This window comes from Lemur catta, chromosome 11 (assembly GCF_020740605.2).
Source record: "Lemur catta isolate mLemCat1 chromosome 11, mLemCat1.pri, whole genome shotgun sequence".
NCBI lineage: Eukaryota > Metazoa > Chordata > Mammalia > Primates > Lemuridae > Lemur > Lemur catta.
The window spans coordinates 36,510,169-36,531,512 of NC_059138.1; the positions used below are offsets into that span (position 1 = coordinate 36,510,169).

General features: G+C 40.5%; 1 protein-coding gene across 1 annotated transcript in view; it reads left to right on the plus strand.

Annotated features, from left to right (window-relative positions):
* Positions 1–21,344, plus strand: part of LAMB1 (laminin subunit beta 1) — a 68,503-nt gene that overhangs the window by 45,172 nt on the left and 1,987 nt on the right. The window contains exons 25-32 of the mRNA XM_045565434.1: positions 7,992–8,361; positions 10,769–10,953; positions 12,230–12,471; positions 15,185–15,388; positions 16,076–16,220; positions 17,988–18,195; positions 18,403–18,544; positions 21,141–21,317. Of these exons, the coding sequence (XP_045421390.1) occupies positions 7,992–8,361; positions 10,769–10,953; positions 12,230–12,471; positions 15,185–15,388; positions 16,076–16,220; positions 17,988–18,195; positions 18,403–18,544; positions 21,141–21,317 (1,673 nt within the window). The remainder of the gene's footprint in view (positions 1–7,991; positions 8,362–10,768; positions 10,954–12,229; positions 12,472–15,184; positions 15,389–16,075; positions 16,221–17,987; positions 18,196–18,402; positions 18,545–21,140; positions 21,318–21,344) is intronic.

Genomic DNA, 21,344 nt, shown 5'->3' on the forward strand with positions numbered 1-21,344 from the left:
GAGAATGCATTGAAACCCTACATATATATTCCTTTCAACTCTTCCCTTTGGCATTTCCTTTTTCTCTTAAAGATAAGCACAGAATTTTAGTTAATGGAGGAGCTGCAAAGATCCTCTGACTTTGTGGTTTACCCATTGCACTAGCAGTCCCAGTAACTCCAGGGCAGCAGGGTTGCAGACAAAGGAAGAGGACCCATAGCAAAAAGCACAGGTCCTGGGGCCAGGCTGCCTGCATTCACAAGTGTAGGGTGTGATTGTTCCCAGTCATCTTTCTGTGCATTTATAGGTATTCATTATCCATATCAATCTCTCTATACATTTTGAAATACATGCAGAATTTGTTTTAATCTCTTTCTCATCTTTCCATATTTGTGACCCTAATATTATAACCTGAGTCTTCACATCCGATCAGCCTTACCCCCAGCAAGAAAAAGTTGATTTCAAGCCCTCCGGAGATATCATAAGCTTCTCCAAGGATGTGGACTCGAGGGAAAATACCCTGAGAGATACTGTCAGGTTCTAGGTCTAGGGCTTCCATTCCCCTTGCTTTCCTACTAAATTATGTCATCTCTCCAACCTCATCTTTAGGCTTTTTTAATGGGGACTAAAAAGTCCCTTTCTCCGAAGTGTTAAGATCTAGGGTGAAGGTATCTGACCTTGTTGCTAACTTTGGCAACTCAGAGTTACAAAATGTTGGTGCGTCTTTTAGGGTGTTAAGGTCTGCACCATCTCTCCTTTGTGCCTATGGTGGCTGAACTCTGGGGTAGGGACATTTGGAAATTGGGGGGAGGGGAGAATTTTGGGTCATCACCATGGTGGGGCCGTTGCTATAGGCACTTGGTGTGCAAGAGCCAAGGATGAACATCTCACAGTGCTTAAGGCAGGCTCTCAGAGAATGCTTGTTCTGGCACCCTGTGGGGGAAGCTTGTTACTCACTAAGCACCCGGAGAGAATGAGAATGATTTGTGTTACCAGCGTGGGATTCCCTTCATCAGCCACAGGGCCCATGTGGTCTGTCAGGGCAGGGACGGAGACGCAGACCAGGCTCAGGGTTCTGTGCGTTCTGGAACACATTTGCAAATGGAAGCAGGAGGATGAGAACTTGAAGGGACCGGGTCCACTGATCAGGAGGGACAAGAAGAGGTATCACCTAAAATTAGGTGGAACTATGGGAAAAGAACATAAATTCGTTTCTCCAATTATGTAACTAATTGCCAAATATGTTTTCAGTTGAAATGGTTTGTGAGAAGGGCACAAATTTTTCTTGTGCTATCTAGCTAACAATATGCTTATAGAAATACTTAGGTCATAGCTAAGTATTCTCCTTATGGAAAAAAAATGTAGTTATGCAAAAGACAAATGAGTTGAGCCTCCAACTTACAGATTGTTGAATGTTCCCATTGTCCAGGCGGGTTGGGGCTGTTGGCCGATCGTGCCAAGTCTGAACAAGCCCACCACTGTGCTCGGGTGGAGAGAGAATGTCATCCACCCACCGCCAAACGTGCTGGAGAAAACAGCCTGGAGCTCTGCATTGTGCCCCCAAGGAGTCAAAAGGTCACATGAGGAATCTTTCTGTTGATTCATAGATAGCAAAGGGAGGGTCAATTTCCATTTGGGGCCTCTGGCTCTTTTGGGAAAGGCTAATGTCTCTAAACCCAGGCAAACTGGGTTTAGAAATGTGGGCTTAGATGAGAGGCTTTGGGTAGTGGCCATTTCCCCATCATGCTTGCCTCTCATTTCATATGCCTTTAGTAGAAAAACCCAGCACATTCCCTTGCCCACACGTTAATCTTTAGAATGCCTGTGTTCTTTCCTCAGGTTGGGATTTCTTTCACAATCACCCACCTTATCCTTTATTTCCTTTGTGACTCAGGAAATCAGACTTTGATTCTTTAGAGAACCATAAATACTGTTGTTAATAGAGAGAAGTCTTGTCTTATATAATCCCAGTAACAGAATCTGTGTCCCCAGAAGTGATAGGCTACGCCAGACGTGGGGAAACTGTAGGCAGGGGTCCAAATCCAGCCCCTGCCCATGGTGGTAAACAAAGTTTTATATTGACTTATTTATGTACTATCCATGGCTACTCACAGTGCCAGAGTTAAGTAATCAGGATAGAGACAGATGGCCCGCAAAGCCTAAATATTTACTATTTGAACCTTTACATAAAAAGTTTGCCACCCCTGAGCTAGACAGGCAGCTCATTTCTGCAGGTGAAATCTTCCTCCAACTTTCATTCTAAAATTGAAGTTATATTACTGAGGCTGAAAAAGGGAAGGGATAGGAGAGAATGTCAGAAAAAAGGAAGTCACGCGTAAGAGAGAAAAATTATTTAAATTTCCTTTGCTTTTAGTACAATGGAAATGCCTGGGTAAAGTATCAGTTAACCTTTTGGCACTGCAGCAAATCCTGGAGTCCTGTATTGCTTTGAGGCAAGGTATGTGGCATAAGAGAACCCTGTTACCTGATTATTCTTAGGATGCACCACTTTCTCTGACCCAAAGCACACTTAGGTTTCCAAGGGAAAGGTGGATAAATCGACCCAGCACTGAGTGACCAGTGGTGCATAGTGGGGAGTAAACATGGAGAATGACTGACAGCTGAATGACAGGCACTTGCAGGCTATTTGGGGAAATGGGGTACTTTAACAGAACAGCAGAGAGCAGGAAACCAGTGGTGCAGACCTTTTTGGTTGTCAGAAGAGGGCAAGATGAGTAGGAACTGGAGTCATTAGGGAAGGTTTCATGGAAAAGTTTAGATCTAGTGGCCATTTACAGAAAATCACTTTCAGGCATGTCATATGCATATTCTGAATTTTCTCCTTAGAGCAAATGGCCTATGGGGGTAAATATCTTCATTTCACAGTTGACAAATCTCAGACTCAGAGAGGTTAAGTGACTTGCCCAGATATACCTCGAGTGAGGAACAGCTGGGCTCTGAAACCAGGCCGGTGTGGCCCAGTGTCCCTGCTCATTCCACAGGCGTGCTGGGTCCTCACTGACAGCTGGTATTGAGAGAGGAAATTATTGTTCGCGTTAAAGGATAGTAAGGACAGCATGTAGCAGCAAGGCTATGGGAAGTACCCTCAAGAAAAGTCTTAGCTGGAGAGTCATGGGGAGATTTGGTTTCACCAAATTGTGCAAAGCCTTAAATGGCAGGCCATTGAGGGAGGACTTTGTTCAACGGGCAGAGGAAGTGTGGAGGAGGAGAGGGAGGGATATAAACCAAGCAGGAAAGTTAGGTCTGTCTGATAAATAGGTACAGAGACTGTTCTCCACTCTGGCATTGATCTGCTAATATTTCCCTCTGGGCCTCAACAGCTTTAAAATTGTTGCAATATCCTTTATTTATCTACCTCTTAGGAATCAGGTTTTAAAGGATAAAACTTAGTAAAAATAGAGGAAACTTACTGGCCACAACAGAGAGTATATTTATAGATGAAAATAGAATTCTTATGGCTCATTAAAATGATTGTCTCATTTTTAAAGTGCTATTCTTCATCTTCATGATTTGTTCATCTTAAAGATCAGGCAACAACTTTTGCTATATATGCACTCTCCTTTCCAAGAGAAAGTTTTTGATTCTTTGCCACATAATCCAATTTCTTCAAGCAACACTGTGCCTCCAGGTCACTTGGACTCTGATCCCTTTCACGTAAGAGAGGAGAAACCCCACTGGACCGTGTCAGCTACAGCCTGCATTGTTGGTTTGTAGTCTTTTAGATACTGGTGTGTGTGAGAGTTGATTGGAGAATCCCCTGCGTAGTGTTAGTGTCCATGAAGTTTTAAATTGTCCAGTGTGAACTGACCTTTCTGGTTCAGCCACGCAAGTGTTGCAGTTTCACTGGAAAATATTCTTTGGGGGTCTTTTTATTATTTATTACATAAGGTTGTAAAGGTGGGCCCTTCTGGTACTTGCCTCCCAGGTAACCCTAAGAGAAGCAATTCTGGAAATTCAGTAGGCAAGGAAGGAAGAACACGTCCATAGGAGCTTTAGCAGTTCGCAGCTTCAGTTTGAAATCAAAACCTGATGCATTTTAAAATAGTCTTTTGGTGCCTTTCCAGAGAGAACTCAAGTCTGACTTTTCAGTGACAAAACTGCAATCCAGTCATCTGTGAAATTTGACAATGCACTTTTCAGTTAGGGGAAAGGAATGTTGGTCAGTTCAGCTGAACTGGCTGTTGTCTTCTAGAGAGAGCTGGAGTTGGAATTCTTGCCCAGACTAAACTCCCTTGGCCAGATAAGGAGGGAAGCCTTATCTGCCTTTTAAGTGCTACAGTGTTGGGCTGGTGTTTTCCCCTGAAAGATGCCTGTGACATAAATTGAGAGCAAGACATGCCTTTAGAGTGAAATAAAAAGTATCAGAGAAATTAAAATGTTTATGGATACATCCCTTGCCCCAAGCATGAATCCAGTGAAAACCTATTTAGGACTGAACTGAAGCGTATCTTTGTATCACCTATGGGAAAGAAATGGTTTGCTAAGCAAACCAAAAGCACGGGCAGCATCTGCCTCAGTTGTCTTAAGCCTAAGGGAGACGCGGGGGTAGGTAAGTCGGCCCCCAAAGGTGGTTTATTGTGTCACCTTCTGAGAGGCCCCATACGCTGTCCACTCTGACCACTGGCTGGAGCCTGCAGGCTAGGAGCAAAGTAATCTCGTTTATTACAAATGGCATCATTTCTTCCTCTATTACGTAAGTCCTTAGGTTTGTGCATCAGCCTACATTGGTAAACTTCCAAAGTCGTGATTCTGCCCCAGCACCACGCTTTGAAGGTGCAAGCGCACGCTCTCCTCTCTCACTCACACACACACTCTAACATACGAAAGGCAGGCAGAAACAGCTGGGAAAATAACTCAGTATTCCTCAAAATGGGGTCTGGTAACCCTGAACATCAGCATCTCCCAGGAACTTGTTAGAAATGCAAATTCTCGGCCCCACTCAGGCCTACTGAATCAGAATCTGGGGGTGGAAGAGTGGGGACCCAGCAGTGGTGTTTCATGAGCCCTCCAGGTGACTGTGATGCACACCCAAGTCTGAGAGTCTAGGGCACAGGTGACATTTAGCTTTCTGGAAGATGACTGAATTTCACTAAGTGATACAGAAATCTATTCCCAAAATCTAAACAACGTAAGCTTTTCAGGTACAGCATTAACTAAGTTCTTCCTGGTCTGACCTCAGAAATTGATGAAAGTAATGGTTTTCCCAAGCCTTTCTCATCATTTCTCTGGGGTGTTACCAGGTACTCCACTAAGAAAAGATCGCGTGGTGAAATGAGTTTGGGACACAACTGGTAAAAACAATGTGAAACAAGGTTTCTCCTGCAGAACTCCTCTGAGTCTTTAACATGCTAACATTGGGGGGGGGGTTTGTTTTGAGACAGAATCTCACTCTGTTGCCCCGGGTAGAGTGGAGTGGTGGGTAGAGTGGAGTGGCATGGCATCATCGTAGCTCACAGCAACCTCAAATTCCTGGGTTCAAGCAATCCTCCTGCCTCAGTCTCCTCTTGAGTAGCTGGGACTACAGGCACATGCCACAGCAGGCTAATTTTTCTAACATTTGTAGAGATATGGGGTCTCGTTCTTGCTCAGGCTGGTCTTGAACTCCTGAGCTCAAGCAGTCCTCCCACCTTAGCCTTCCAGAGTGCTAAGATTACAGGCGTGACCCACTGTGCCGGGCCCTGATACTTGTTTTTAATCTTCAAGAGGGGGATATAGAATTCCCCAAATTAACCTTAATCACGGGTCCATCCCGTTTTTCAAGGAACATGTCATAGAACTAATGATGTAGGGATCACAGTTAAAGTTATTCACAATTTGCCTAAGCTGCTTCCTGACTCAGTATAGGAATGTTCCCCCAAACACAGGAAAAATGAAACATACCTAAAGTGCCTAGAAAGAAATAATGTTTACAAAAAAAAACAAAAACAAAAAGAAACCCACCTAAGTTTTAGTTTTGAAATCCTAAGGATTAACCAAGGAAACTTATGTTTTAAAATCCTAAAGGTTGAGCAATGAAATATTCTGAACTTCAAATTTTTCAATAATCATGATATTTTGGCACATGCATAAACATGTACTTTTTTTCCCCCCTTTATCCAATGGAAATCTGATCAAGCAACACCCTGGGCAGGAGACCACCAGACACTTGTAGGGACATAGAAAGCAGTAATAAAAACTATTAAATGCTTACTATAGACCAGATGTTCTTTTAAGCAGTTTATAGTTATTATTTTATCCTGAAAGCAATCTTACGAGGTAGGTGTAATCATTACCCCCTGTTACAAATGTGGAAGCCATGCCTTGGTTTCCTGATTGCCCAGCGTCACACTGCTGGTCTGTGGGGAAGGCGAGATTTACACCCTCAGTCCACAGCTTGTGCTCTTAATTAACCATGATGCTGACCTCAGACTTGCCACTCGAGAACTTGGAACGTAGTTGGCCACCAAAGGTAATCAAAAGATAAACGGCAATATGAGATAGGGTATTGCGAGGGTCAAGTGAGTGGGACGGGCCACAAACATATCTCTGCGTGTTGAGGATGGAGGTGTTGTGAGCAGCTCTCAGGACCATCGGTATAACTAGTTCTGGAAGATGTTCCATTAGAAAGTCTTCCAGAGGCAAATCACAGCTATTGTCCCAAGAAGATTTGATAAAGGTATCTGAGATTATGAATCTGTTCTGCTTTGCCACAGTTGACACTACATTTTAGGAGGATTATTTTCTTTTATAAAGGTATGTAATATAGCTATACTGAAATGAGGTTAAGGCCTTGTTTGGCAAACTGTAGAACTCCAATTGCAAGTTAACCCCGTGCCCCATGCTGAGACAGAAAAAATGGATTAAGACATGTCCCTGCCCAGAGTACGCAATCTAGTTAGGGAAGTAAGATTTTAATCTATTTATTCCCCAACTTTTCCCAGAATGGCTGTAAGGCCAGCGATAAGATGTGTGTACAGGCCTTTTGTTGCTCAAACACTATACAAATACTGTGAAATGACAGGTGTTGATATAATAGTGATTTGGTCACCTGAGATTTGGGACTCTAAGCCAGGGTCAACAGCACAGACATTGTGATAAGTTATCTCAGCCACAGCTATTGGCCAAGAACACTGACTTTTACCCCGTACCATGCATGATTTTTACCCTGTGCCATTTGGCTCTGCATAAGATGTCAACCCTACTGGGCCCAGGAGAGGTCAAGACTGAATGGCTCTCAGGATCCCTTCTGACATTTTATGAGCCTGTGCCTGTAGTGCTGGGAGTGGTTACCACAATGGCAGACACCCACAGATGAGATTATACTTAGTTGAAAGCCTTTCAACTGGATACTCAGAATTCCTGTAACCTCTTTGGGATTTAGCTTTCTTTTGATCATTTATTGTGTTTCACCAAGTATTAACACTGTTCATTAGTGATGAGATACGATCAGTTATGTTAGGAGCTGCTGGTTTATGGTGCATCTTACGCCAGATGGCTGATGTCATCAGGATGTAACCTGAATTGTCTGTGCTGTCATGGTCTGTGGGGAAAGCAGAGTAAAGGGGAGGCAGAGGCAGGACCGAGGTTAAGAGCACAGACTCTGGGGGTGGAAAGCGCTGAATCTGAATCCTGGGTCGGCCTTTTCCTTGCTGTGAGACTTGGGGCATATTACACAATCTCTCTATGCCTCACCTATCCCATAGGGTTATTGTGAGGATTAAATGAGATGCATGTAAAACATGTCTACAATGCCTGTCACGTGGTAAGTATTCAATAAGTGTTAGCTGTGAATTTTTAAATGATTATGATTATGATTAAGAAGGGGTTAGCAAGAGTTAAGGGCATGCATATGCTGGAAGAAGCTGCTACAGTCTCTACAGGAGCTGTTGGTAAAGCGTCATTGATGGTTGACACCTTCCTATTTTAATAGCAAATGAGGATTCTAAATGCCAAATCTTGTCACTGAGGTTCATGATCAAGTAGATCAGCTTGCATGTCTGTTTCCCTTCTAGCCTGTGACTGTGACCCCAGGGGCATCGAGACGCCACAGTGTGACCAGTCGACAGGCCAGTGTGTCTGTGTGGAGGGTGTCGAGGGTCCACGCTGTGACAAGTGCACGCGAGGGTACTCGGGGGTCTTCCCTGACTGCACCCCCTGCCACCAGTGCTTTGCTCTCTGGGATGTGATCATTGCCGAGCTGACCAACAGGACCCACAAATTCCTGGAGAAAGCCAAGGCCTTGAAGATCAGTGGTGTGATCGGGCCTTACCGAGAGACTATGGACTCGGTAGAGAAGAAAGTCAGCGAGATAAAAGACATCCTGGCACAGAGCCCAGCAGCAGAGCCACTGAAAAACATTGGGAATCTCTTTGAGGAAGCAGAGTAAGTAGTTAATGAGCCGGAGTAACAACTCACAATATTTTTTTCAACTTTATGAATAGTTTCCTGGCATGGTGCTCCCCATCAGAAGGTTTGGGGTAGTCCTGTGAGTGAAAACAGATTCTGGGCCGTTTATTTTCCAGCATCTTGACTCTGGGCATTTGGGCGAGTGAATGTTGGCACATCAGTGGGGACCAGAATTCCGCAGTATAGAATGTGTGAGTGTTATAGTCAGTGGCCATTCTCTGGGTAATCATCTCTCTGATTGGAGAGTGTTTATTTTGTGACTGGAAGCCAAGAGAATTGACCTGAGTGATGGCGAACTTCTCAGGGATCATTTTTCTACCCTTTTTCCCAGCCTCATCTCTCCTGCCCCCAAACATACCTTTGCAAAAAAGAACTCCCCAAAACAGCACAGTAAGACCTAAGAGCTGAAGGACAAAACTGGAAAGGGTATGAAGCATTTGTTTCCCCAGCTGGTTTTTTATTGCTGACTCACCATCTAGGCCTGAGCGAGGGGAGTGCTTCACAGCTAAATCCTGTACACTGAGAAGGTGATTTTACATTGTGAAATTACAGTAACATTTTTTGCATGTGATGGGACTTTAATCAGCATCTTTAAGAAGGCAGAAGGACTTTTCATCTCATGAATACATGAGAAGCAGGAGAACAGCTGACATTAGCTCAAGTGACTTGCAGGTCTTTCCTAGAACTTCTAAATTTAAAATAACTGGTCCCTTGATTTCAAGCCTCAGGTTTTGTGCCGAAGACCATGTGGTTAACCAGGATGTTAGGAAATGTCAATGCATGTAATGAAGCATTTTACCTCGTTAAAAAGACTAAGCCTCCTAATGTGCAGCAATCACAAGTTTTGGAAGGCCATGGTATAAGTGCAAGCCCTTTTAGAAAACCATTCTTGCCCTGGGTCTCATGCATCTCTGGGAGAAGGAAAAAATCTGGTGTCCTTTGAGAGCCTGCCAGAGGAGAGATTACAGTCCTGAAATGGCTCTGTTTCTACCCTGACTATCCAATTAACTAAATAGATTGTAATAAACTCAGGAAAACTAGTTTTGTTCATCTTTTCCACACACTATGTGAGGAGGCATGTTTAAGGAACCAAAGTAGCCTTATTTAAAAAAAAAAATGTTAGATTTGACTGTTTTAAAAATTGTAACATTTTATGAAACCTGAGAAGAATGGAAAACTGTCTATGAATCACCTGATTAATAAAAGCAAAGCACTGAAAAAAAACTATATTATTCTCAGGAAAAAAATCATTGTTTTTATAAAATGTGATTTACTCTACCACATCAAATGATCCCTTCAAGTACTTTTTCTTTGAATTGGGTTATGGTTTGGAGATTTGAAGGTACGGAACAAAATGCAGTTGAGTTTAAGTTTCAAATGAAATATTGTAAAAGCTAAATGTTTATCATATATCATTCTCAGTAGGTACTACCTCCTTTCTTATAAAAAATAAAAGGGTTGTTTATTGGTGGAAGAAGGAGGCTCCTTTGGTGGAACCTTGCTTAAGAGGGGAATGCATGAAAAGGTGATTTGGGTGGCTCCTATTGTCTTTGTAGTGGGGCTATAGGCTTCCTCTCTGCATGTTCTATCTCAAAGGAGACCCCTGAGGCTCAGAGGAGAATGTTTTTTGGCAGTTAGCTGCAAGGCATAATTCTGCAGTGGAGTCAATTATGTCTTTTGAGTTTTCACAATTGTAAGATGCTTGTGCATGGAGCTGGAACTCCACACTCTGACCTGTGTTCATGCTACAGCAGAGATTTGGAATCCCTCAAATGGCCTATCTTCCACAACACGGCCAGGTGGTACTTTTGTCTTTTACTTCAAAATCTTTGAAAAAAGAAAAATAGTTAGATTTAATATAATCTTTTATGACAAGGAGAATAAAACTTAGAGATGGATTATTACAAATAACTTAATTGGTTTAAAATTACAGAATATTAATAGATACAATATTAGTAGAGATATAAAAATGAAACTTCATTTATTTATTTTTTTTGAGACAGAGTCTCACTCTGTTGCCCAGGCTAGAGTGCTGTGGCGTTAGCCTAGCTCACAGCAACCTCAAACTCCTGGGCTCAAGCAATCCTCCTGCCTCAGCCTCCCGAGGAGCTGGGACTACAGGCATGTGCCACCATGCCCGGCTAATTTTTTCTATATATTTTTTAGTTGTCCAGCTAATTTCTTTCTATTTTTTAGTAGAGACGAGGTCTTGCTCTTGCTCAGGCTGGTCTTGAACTCCTGAGCTCAAACGATCCTCCCGCCTTGGCCTCACAGAGTGCTAAGATTACAAGGCGTGAGCCACTGCGCCCGGCCCCTAAAAATGAAACTTTAAAATTCCTCTTTGGTTTATTTTACATAAGTAAGCTTACCTTTCTCTTTACAGAAAACTAACCAAAGATGTTATAGAAAAGATGACTGAAGTAGAAGTGAAATTATCTGACACAGCTTCCCAAAGCAACAGCACAGCCAAAGAACTGGATTCTCTACAGACAGAAGCAGAAACCCTGGACAACACTGTGAAAGAACTTGCTGAACAATTGGAATTTATCAAAAACTCAGATATTCGGGGTGAGCATTTTTTGTGCAAATACTCAGTCCTGGACAATGGACTTAACCATCTATCTAACATTTTAATATAGCAGTTTCAGAAAAAAATTAAGTGCTTTCTAATAATTGTAAAGCTTTTGCTCATTGAGTCTCTGGCACAAATGAGGATTAAAGTTCCCCATTTTACAAATGTGGGACTTGGGGCCCAGAGAAACTAAGAGACACAGCAAAGGTCCTACAGAGTGAGTGGCAATAGTTGTACTAGAACAGTATCCATTTCCTGATTTTTCCAGTTAGTGGTTTAACTAACTCCCTGGCCTTTTCTTGGAAAGAAGTAGTTATTAAGTTGATACTTCAGCAAATCCTTTTACATTCAAGAATGTTGCTTAGTCTGGAAATAACTTTTGCAAATCCTTCATTTATTAACATTGTAGGCTACATAGGACCCTCCCCAAAAAGCAAAAGAAAGTAGAAATATGTTAGATCATGCTATCCATCCTGTTTTATGCATGACTGCTTTTTTTCCCCCACTAAGTTCCTAAAGCCAAAACATGTCACACTGTTTTTAGATAATACAGTCGTCCCTCATTCTCCATGGGGGGATTGGTTCCAGGACCCACGATGGATACCAAAATCCACAAAAGCTCAAGTTCCTTATAAAAAATAGTGTAGTGTTTGCATATAACCTGGGCACATCCTGCATATACTTTTAAATCATCTCTAGATTACTTATAATACCTAATACAATGTAAATGCTATGTAAAATAGTATATTGTTTAGGGAATAATGACAAGAAAAAGTCTGTATATGTTCAGTACAGACACGGCCATCCATTTTTTTTTTTTTTTTTTTTTTTAATATTTTCCATCCAGGGTTGGTTGAATCCATGGATGTGGAGCCCACGTATACAGAGGGCTGACTGTACTAGTCATTGAGTGGATCTGCATAACCTGAGAAAAGGGAAAAAATCATCTGGGCATATAGTCTACAGGCTGCCTGACATCAGCTATTTAAAAAGAACTGGATGTTTGCTTGTGCATAGAAAAAGCATCTGCATGATTGACTTAATTTTTCATTTTTCACCCAGGTGTTTGGCATCCTCCAGAGCCAGACTAGGTGCTAATGGGACAAAATATATTCATTGGTCATGAAAAGAAAACTATACTTCTTCATAAATATTTTCTTTCTTGAATTTTACAGTAAATGTAGGGCCAGAATACACCAAATATGGACCTTGCTTGGTGAGGAAATGTGGTACAATGAGATTAACTGTGGGAAATTTCATTTCCTGCCCTAGGAGCCTTGGATAGCATTACCAAGTATTTCCAGATGTCTCTTGAGGCAGAGGAGAGGGTTAATGCCTCCACCACAGAGCCCAACAACACCGTGGAGCAGTCAGTTCTCACTAGAGACAGAGTAGAGGACTTGATGTTGGAGCGAGAGTCCCAGTTCAGGGAAAAACAAGAGGAACAGGCGCGCCTTCTTGATGAACTGGCAGGCAAACTACAAAGCCTGGACCTTTCAGCTGCTGCTGAAATGGTAAGGTTTAGGGGTTTGGCCTCACTTTCTGGAAAAAAAGCACCCTACTTTGTCTTTAATGTTGTTCAGTTTGCAAATGAATCAGCAGGAATGAAACTCCCAGGTTCAGGTCTCTGGGCCATGGTATGGGGTATCCATGACCAAGCCAAGATTAAAAGCCTGTGGGTTTCCAGCCTTCCCCCTTCCAGCTGTTTGTGCTACACAACCAAAGAGTCGTGACTACTTTCCCATTCAGTTGTATCAACTCGTGACATCTTATTGCAACTTGACCTTTTTTATACAACTGTGGACATGGGTTTTTTTTTTTTTTCTGATTTAAAGTGCAAAATCTATCTCAGAGGAGGAATTCAGAATAATTCTAGAAGGGACTTCCTAAAAAAATTAAAGGGAATAAAAGAATTTTTTTTTCCATGGGTGTTAGATGAAATGTTCCTTTGTTCTAGGAACTTTACCTGGTGAAAATTAACCCTGAACCAGCCTAGAAAGTAGATCCCTTTCCCAGAAGCTTTTAAAAAGTAACTCTGGAGCCAAATGAAATTGTGCATTTAATGAAACTCAGGCAGAGGGCCAAAAAAAAGCCAAACTGAGCCTGTTTCTTCCCCCTGCTGCCTTACTGTTTTTCATGGAAGGATACCTATCTGAGAGAATTTGGAGGGTATTGTGTATAGACTAAGGCTTGCATTGTCTTAGCACCTTCCCTCTTCCACTCTTCCTCTGTTTCCAGGCTAAGAGACTGTAGTTCAGACTTCATTACAGCCTTTCTTAGTGAGACTCCCCCACCCCTCACCCTCGCTTTCTCTGAAATAGAAACACACTGTATAGTATTGTCACCAATTTTATTGATGCCTGCAAGGTTTTATAGTCATTATCTTACGAAACTTTACAGCATCTAGTGGCAATGGGGAGTAAGTAGATCTCCTGTCACCATTTATTACAAAAGAAAGCGAAGGCCTAGAGCAATGTGTAAATTGCACCTCCCAGTAGACAGAGTTGTTATATATGGACATGAAATGCCAATTCTCTCAGTCTTTCCTTTCAGTATTGATTTCTTCCTTACAAATTTTAATAAAAAACCAGTCATCACAAATAAAATCTCCATGAACTACAATGAGAAGCAGCTGAGCACACTAGAGGATTTCTGCTTTGCAACAGGAGGCATCTCAGGAGTGGGTGGCAGGTGGGCAGGGTTCCTCTGGCCTTACATGTGTGTGGGCCCATCTCTGTGGCTGCTTCCCTACCAGCGGTACACTACCTAGGGATTAGCCAGCTTCTTCACTTCTCTTACTGTGTTTTTGTCTTTGTTAATTATTCTACAAGAACTCTCTCCATAGGTTCCGTTCTGCCATTTCTTTGTGTAGAGATAGACTTTTGTTCTTTTGTGTTTTTTCAAGTACTTACAGTTCTCTATCTTTGGGGATACCCATGCTGTTTTGTTCATGTCTGCCCTGTCTGCTGAAACAAAACAGATCTTCTAGTGTGCTGTCAGATTTTTTAGAAAAGTATCCCTGAGGTTTTACATTTCTCTTCTTGATTAAGACTCATGTTCTTCTATAACATGCAGAATAAACTTGACATATACTGTAAACCAGATACATGAAAGGATTTTTTAATTATGATTTGAAATGTAATGGGATTATAATTATCTTAAAATTATTAGGGTAAAGAGTTGATTGTAAAACTACCTTTTTTTTTTTTTTTTTTTTTACTTCTTAAAAACAATACTTTCCTTGTCCTGTTTGGGAGTATTCTGTTAACTGCTTTTCATTGCAGTAAATCTTTTGCCTCTTTTCAGTATGAACATCTTCCATAAAAGAACTGCTATAAATACAATTTCTTCCTGTTCAGCCTTTTCCATCATATAGCACACTTGTACTTTCTCAATTTGCATTTGTGTGCCATGACAGAGGAGATAATCTTTGAGAAGTTCCAGTAGGTTAAGAAAGGAGAACTCTCCCCATGATGAGCTGAAATAAAAAAAAAAAAAAAAAAGAAAAAGAAAGGAGAACTCTATGCATGTCTGGTGGGGGTGGTAATTTGGAAAAGCTACATCCACCTTTATTCCTTTGTTCATACTGTTTTCTTTAACATGTGGAATTTTTTTCCACTTCCACTGCTCAAATCCCACTAGCCAACAAATCCTTCCCAGCTACAACTACTGCATTCCTCTGCCGTCTCTCCTTTTTCTACTTTCCTTCGTACTTCGTGCATCTGAACTATTCTTGGCTATTTTAGGTGGAGTGATCCTGTCTTCCTAACTAGATATAAAGTTACTAGAAGGCTAGAGCATAGGCCTTTTATGTCATCCTCTTTACCAGAGCAATTAACATGGTGCTGGGCCCAAAGAAGGTTTGCAATGCCTATTTTTTAAATCTAACTGATTAGGAAAAAGTGGCAACATTCTTTGGCCAAATTCAACTTGATAAGAGTAGATAAGGTTTGTACCCTGGATAGAGCTCATATAGTATTTTAATTCATTTAGACAAAAGGTATTGATGAGCAGTTACAAACTTTCATGGTTTCCTTGGAAATAAGCAGGTTACCTTATTCCTAAACTCTTTGTTCCTCTCTCCATTCTGTCTCCTGAGCACTGTTTTCACGCACCCTTGCTGAGGACCACCTACACTTCTCTAGGGCCACCCAGGGCCTGCACAGCTGTTATGCTGCAGCAGACTCACTATCTGAACCATTGTGCCTGATCCTTGGCTTGTTGCAGACCTGTGGAACGCCTCCAGGGGCCTCGTGTTCTGAGACTGAATGTGGCGGCCCAAACTGCAGAACTGATGAAGGACAGAAGAAGTGTGGGGGGCCTGGCTGCAGTGGCCTGGTCACTGTTGCACACAGTGCCTGGCAGAAAGCCATGGACTTTGACCAAGATGTCCTGAGTGCCCTGGCTGAAGTGGAACAGCTCTCCAAGATGGTAATTCAGTGGACGGCCACAGTTTTTGTTACATTTGTTTGTTTTCAGCTATAGACTGGAGGATCTGAGAGGGAGAAGTCAATTCTAAATGCTGACTAAAATGAAAAGGGCATTTCATGATCAAATATGAACAATCAACTATGAAAGTTCATGTTTTTGTGAGGTCAAAGACAGAGATGAGATTTTCTTCATAGATAAAAGAATTTGCTTTCTTTTCCAGTCACAGGAGAATACACACATGCTTTAGAGCAAAAAGTTCAAATCTTAGACTGATAATAATTTGAGATAACCAAGTTACTTATGAGTCTAGGATTATAAACATTTCTAGCTGCACTACAAATATACTAAGCAATTGAGCATTTACTCTTCTAAAGTGACACTTAAGTATTTATGTGGGTACCTCAAAAAAAGTAGGGAATATTTTATAGGCCACCAAATATTTTAGAGGAGTTAAAAACTTGAAAAAATTTTAACTGCTAGCCCTATCTATACAGTATAGGAATCTATATACTGAATACTTTCAGTCTGTTTGGGAATACAGTACGATCAATATGTTGTTGAATGCGAGAAAGTTGTTTCCCAGAAACATGCTTCCAAATGCATAGTTTCTTTGGGCCATTTCTAATATTTTGGTTTGCTTTAGAAAGAGTGAAAGTGTTCCACGAGTAATTTATTCTTACTATTTAGGTCTCTGAAGCAAAACTAAGGGCAGATGAGGCAAAACAGAATGCTCAAGAAGTTCTGTTGAGAACAAATGCTACCAAAGAAAAGGTGGATAAGAGCAATGAGGATCTGAGGAATCTCATCAAGCAAATCAGAAACTTTCTGACCCGTAAGAAATGTTTTCATTTTACTTTTAGACGTTATTCCTGCAAGATTCTGTCTGAGAGGCCGTAACTCAAATCTGCAGTTTAGATAAAATCAATTTCTGATAGGGTATTAAGTGACATTTCCAAATAAGAAAAATGTCCATGTTAAGAAGTGTTTCTATTTCTTGTAGCTTATGTATGTGTATTAAATAACCTCCTCTAATGTTATGCAAATACATACATACCTGATGGGATACCCAACCAGCCAATCAAGAAGTCATTTACTGTGAGAACTAAATTTGTAATTTGTTAGAGATTACATGTAATGTCATTAGAATCTTAAAGAAGTAGAGTTTATTACTTTGGCATTGCCCTCAAAGCTTCATAATTCTATTATTTACAGGATATTATACCCATAGGTAAACAGCTCTGTACCTTAAGTGTTTTGTAGAGAAAAAGAAAACCTCTAGAATTTGTGGTCCAGATCACAAGTGCTGCTCAACTTTCTCAAATGTTATCAGTAAAGATGATTTTTGGCTGTAAGTTACAGAAAACTCTCAAAAAGGATGTTTATTATCTCACATAACATGAAGTCTAGTAGTAGGATAGCTTCATGGGTCTGGGACTCACGTACTCTTCATCTTTCTACTCTGCCATCTTAAGCATATCAGCTTTGTTCTCAAGATAGCTCCTTATGGTTACAAGGTGCCTGCCAAATTTCAGACTTCACATAAAATAATATCTAATGGAAGAAGAAACCACCTATTCCTCTGCTGTATCTTTTTAAAAGAGAGGAAACCTTCCCCAGAAGCCTTTAAGCAGTCATCCCTGTAAATCTCATTAGCCAGAAATACATGCTCATGCATAAGTATCACTGGAAAATGGAATGTGAGTATAATAATTGGCAGACTAATCAGGATTTAATGCTAAGTTGTTCTTTTACCTGACCTTAGAAGAGGGAGGTACCTGGAAAAAAAATCAGTATTCTGTAGGCAAAGGAAAGAGGGGGAATGGCTGATAAGGAGTCAATAGTATTTACTAAGGATATCTTAGGGACTATCCTGTGGAAGCCATCATTCAAGCACATATTTTCCTATGAATAAATCCTTTGGGGTCCATTTTTATGTTCGACAGTTTAAAACACATACAAACATAGCTTAAAAATGAATGAAGATCTGACATATCTCAAGTTTAACCTCTGTCATTTTTTTTTAACCACCTTCCATACCAGACATATGAAACTCCTTGTCTTCATTGATAATTTCCTAAATCTAGATAATTTATAAGGAATATCAGCTCTCTGTATGCATTTACAATAGTTTCCGAGCTGTTCTTCCAACCTTAATTAAAAGATTTTATGGCCTTTGAGTCCCAGCTTTAAACCCTGGCCTCTCTGGTTTTCCACAATCTGAACTATTCACTCCGCTAGACTTTGACATAACATGTTGTGCCCTTACTGTCTCTCCATCCAGAAATGTGCTTTCTTCTTTCAAATCCCACTACCCACCCTACAAAACCTGATCAGTTCCTCATATTCCATGAAGTCTTCCCCACTACTCGAGCCTAAAACAAATGCTAGTAAGTACTCCTTGTCTGCAGCTGTTTTTTTTTGTGTGTAGGCTTCATCTCCTCACCTAAATGGATTATAAACTCTTAAACAGGAAATCGATATCTCTTGATGTAAACTCACCAGCTAGTAGTAGATGCAGTAGGATGACTAGTAAGTGATTGAAACAGGGAACCACCTATGACCTTTCACCTCTTTAAGGGGACATCTTTGCTTTTCACAGAGGACAGTGCTGATTTGGACAGCATTGAAGCAGTTGCTAACGAAGTACTGAAAATGGAAATGCCTAGCACCCCACAGCAGTTGCAGAACTTGACAGAAGATATACGCGAACGTGTTGAAAGCCTTTCTCAAGTAGAGGTTATTCTACAGCAAAGTGCTGCTGACATTGCTAGAGCCGAGATGTTGTTAGAAGAAGCTAAAAGAGCCAGGTATCTAATGACATGACATCTAAGGGGCTTACTTTATCTAGTATGGAGTAAAAAAGTATTTCTTTAACCGATGAAATTTCTAAGAATGACCTGTATGAGTCTCTCCAGATCATTTCAAGAAGACTACTCTTTAAAAGAAGTGTTCTTTTCTGAGACAGAATTTTTTTCATATTCACAGATAACATATTATCTCATTCTTTTACTCAGCAAAAGTGCAACAGATGTTAAAGTCACTGCAGATATGGTAAAGGAAGCTCTGGAAGAAGCAGAAAAGGCTCAGATTGCAGCAGAGAAGGCAATTAAACAAGCAGATGAAGACATCCAAGGAACCCAGAACCTGCTAACTTCAGTAAGATATAACTGTTATTATATGGTATTATATGTAAGAGAAAACACCCACATATACTTTTTTTTATCAGAAAAATACATGTGATAGTTATCTATGAACAAAAATTCTTACAGCTCAACATTAAAGGATTCTTTTAATTTAAATAAATCTAAACTATTCCCTTAGCACAGATGCTAAAAATGAATTGGAGATATGTTTTCAAAGGGGGTGGGGAAAAGGATGCTGAAGACACTAGACCACTAAGTCCCCTCTCATGTTCTCCCCACAAAAACTCCTGTTCAGTAGTATGAAGTATAATGATTTCAGAATTAGGTTTTAAAAAATGTCCTGATGTTATAAAGCAGCCCAACAGCAACTTACATGGTTAAGAACAGTGTCTCAAGATTTTGGTGATCATTCACACAAATTTTACTGTACAGTGGTTTTAAAAACCACTGGAGAGCAGTGAGTCTGCTTCCAGTGCCCAATTCTAGAGGAACCTAATAGCCTATAGCTAGGATAACCTGCTCAGAGACTACCAGATATTAAAGGTATGCATGAAGAAAAGAATTTTTCACAGGAATTTAGTGCTTTATTCTAAAAATCCTCTTAATCGTTTGAAATAAAAGAAATAATGCAAACATAATTATTTTTATTTTTCAAAAACCAGTTAAATAATTTTTTTCCTTCCAACTTTAGGAAAGTTTGCTTTAAAAAAAAAAAAAAAATGAAAAGGACCAGGCACGGTGGCACACGCCTGTAATCCTAGCACTCTAGGAGGGTGAGGCGAGAGGATCATACTTGAGGTCAGGAGTTTGAAATCAGCCTTAGCAAGAGCGTCTCCCCCGTCTCTCCTAAAGATAGAAAAAAATTAGCTAACTATAAATGGAAAAAAATTAGCTGGATGTGGTGGTGTCCACCTGTAGTCCTAGCTACTCGGGAGGCTGAGGGAAGAGGATCGCTTGAGCCCAGGAGTTTCAGGTTGCTGTGAGCTAAGCTGATGGCATGGCACTCTAGCCTGGGGAACAGAGCAAGACTCTCACAAAAAATAAAAAATATTTTTTTAAAATGAAGAAAATCAACTCATCCAATTCCTATAGATATTCTCAGATATAATTCGAAATTAGGTGTTCTCTGTACCCAACACTGTCAGCCTTCTCAGACCAACCCTCCTTATGTTTAAAACATGGGAGATGGTTTTTCAACATGCTTTTCCTACCATTAGTTGATAGAAAACCTGTCTTTCCCCATTTCACTGTTCTCATTGAAATGAAGCTGGACAGTTTTTTTTTTTTTTTTTTTTTGGACACAGAGTCTCACGCTGTCGCCCAGGCTAGAGTGCCGTGGCGTCAGCCTAGCTCACAGCAACCTCAAACTCCTGGGCTCAAGCAATCCTTCTGCCTCAGCCTCCTGAGTAGCTGGGACTACAGGCATGCACTACTATGCCCGGCTAATTTTTTCTACAGTGAGCTGTGGTGAATAGCTGTGAATTCACCTGCCTGTGAATAGCCACTGCATTCCAACCTGGCAACACAGCAAGACACTATCTCTTTGAAAAAATTATTTTGAAAAGCAAATTGGAAAATAGTAAGTTATAGGTGAAATATTTAGCTTTATGATGCCAGTTACTATAGTGGTTTTGTTATTCAGAGACCCTGGGGGACAGAAAGTGTTTTAGGTTAGTACAGTAAGTAACAGAGAACCTCTAAACTATGCTCTTGAAAGCTCTTAGGAAAAAATTCACTCCTCTTAAAATAACATCACCTAAGAATTAAAATTACTCTAAGAACTTTATTCTAAGTTAATGAGTAAACTTTATGGTCATTAGTTTTGAAATATTTACAAATTGTAGCATATGTCTATACTGACCCATTAATTGCATTATAACAGTATTATTATTCAGAGTTGATTGTGTGGAATAGATTCATTCTTGATCATTTTAAATTAGTTCTCCTGTCATGGGCCTGTTTACTTTAGCTAGCTTTTAAAAGTCAATGTTCATTGATTCTACTTTGAAAAGAGATCAAATGTGGATCCCTATGAGTTGGCCAGATGAGTTTTTTTCCCTAAATGAGTATTTATAGTCTCCAGTTGTAACTTGCCCAGACCCTGTCACCTTCGCAATTCTGTAGAAACTTTTCAAAGAACATTCCTAGTCTCCATGTCTTCAAGTAATTAGCTGAAACTTCCCCTACTAGAGTTCAACCTATAGAATTGCTAGGAAAAACTAAAAAGGTGACTAGAAGTTGTAACTTCCCACAGCTGCTTATTTGTGAATGTTCTTTAGCCAAAGTTTGCAGGTGTCCTTAAAATGTTGTCTAAAAACATCAAGCTGCTGGAGGTGGTTTTTACTGTCAATAGAGGAAAATTTTACAACAGTCTCAGCCTTAGATCATCATAAGTACCAAGAGAATAAAGTGAATATATGAGGTAGCATAGACTAAAGTTAGGCACTTTGTGTAAGTCTTCTTGAAATATTTTCATTTTAGTAATTACTTCTTTTGTTCTAGAGCAAAATGACACAGCACACTTTAAAATCTTCCTCCAAACTTGTACTCATAGTAATTTCTACCATGTCTTACACTAATGGCTTGCTGGATGACTGACATACTTTTAGATTGAGTCTGAAACAGCAGCTTCTGAGGAAACCTTGTTCAACGCCTCCCAGCGCATCAGCGAGCTAGAGAGGAATGTGGAAGAACTTAAGCGGAAGGCTGCTCAGAACTCTGGGGAGGCAGAATATATTGAAAAAGTAGTATATGCTGTCAAACAAAGTGCAGAAGATGTTAAGCAGGTAAGCAAATCTTTGTAAATTTTACGA